Source organism: Plectropomus leopardus, unplaced genomic scaffold (genome assembly GCF_008729295.1).
Source record: "Plectropomus leopardus isolate mb unplaced genomic scaffold, YSFRI_Pleo_2.0 unplaced_scaffold20530, whole genome shotgun sequence".
NCBI lineage: Eukaryota > Metazoa > Chordata > Actinopteri > Perciformes > Serranidae > Plectropomus > Plectropomus leopardus.
In genome coordinates, this window is record NW_024622196.1 from 1 (window position 1) to 1,208 (window position 1,208).

Here is a 1,208-nt window from a genome sequence, read left to right on the forward strand (position 1 = left end):
TGGTTATTGATGACATCGTGATCAGACTGCAGTGTGGTTATTGATGATATCGTGATCAGACTGCAGTGTGAATGAAACATCTGTAGCGTTATTTTTATCGTTCATGAACCACAGCTGTTTGACTAAAACTAAAATCACTTTAAATGTTTAAAAGATCTTTTTTTGTTTTTCCCTCCAGGTGTGGTACATGGATGGTTACCATAACAACCGCTTTGTCAGGGAGTACCAGTCGATGTACGACTTCATGACAACAGATAACTTCACCTCCCACCGCCTGCCTCACCCCTGGTCCGGGACGGGTCAGGTGGTCTATAACGGGTCCATCTACTTCAACAAGTTCCAGAGTCACACCATCATCAAGTTCGACTTCAGCACGTCGCTCATCAGCCGCTCGCGGCAGCTGGACTTTGCGGGATACAACAACATGTACCATTACTCCTGGGGGGGGCACTCTGACATCGACCTCATGGTGGACGAAGGGGGGCTGTGGGCCGTCTATGCCACCAATCAGAACGCTGGAAACATCGTTCTTAGCCAGTTAAACCCAAACACTCTGCAGATCATCCGCAGCTGGACCACCAACCACCCGAAACGCAGCGCCGGCGAGGCCTTCATGATCTGTGGAACCCTGTACGTCACCAACGGGTACTCGGGCGGAACCAAAGTGTACTACGCCTATTCCACCAACTCGTCCACCTACGAGTACATCGACATCCCCCTGACCAACAAATACAGCCACCTGTCCATGCTGGACTACAACCCCCGAGACCGTGCGCTGTACGCCTGGAACAACGGCCACCAAGTCCTCTACAATGTCACTCTCTACCACATCATACAGTAACACGAGTCCTTTACGAGTCCTCTACAAAGTCACGCTCTACCACATCATACAGTAACACGAGTCCTCTACAACGTCACACTCTTCCACATTATACAGTAACACAAGGCCTCTATGAGTCCTCTGCGAGTCCTCTACAACGTCACACTCTTCCACATTGTACAGTGACACTCGGACCAACACGAGTCCTCTTCAGCATCATACATTAACACTCGGACCAACACGAGTCCTCTTCAGCATCATACATTAACACTCGGACCAACACAAGTCCTCTTCAGCATCATACATTAACACTCGGACCAACATGAGTCCTCCATAACATCATACATTAACACTCGGACCAACACGAGTCCTCTTCAGCATCGTACAT

At 49.3% G+C, this 1,208-nt stretch overlaps 1 protein-coding gene across 1 annotated transcript; it reads left to right on the forward strand.

Moving 5' to 3' along the window:
- Positions 1-178: 178 nt before the first annotated feature.
- LOC121965555 (noelin-like) lies at positions 179-925 on the forward strand (the record flags this gene model as incomplete). Its single annotated transcript, XM_042515697.1, has 1 exon — positions 179-925. A coding segment is annotated over one exon (663 nt), but the record flags the coding sequence as incomplete, so codon positions are not given.
- Positions 926-1,208: the final 283 nt, after the last annotated feature.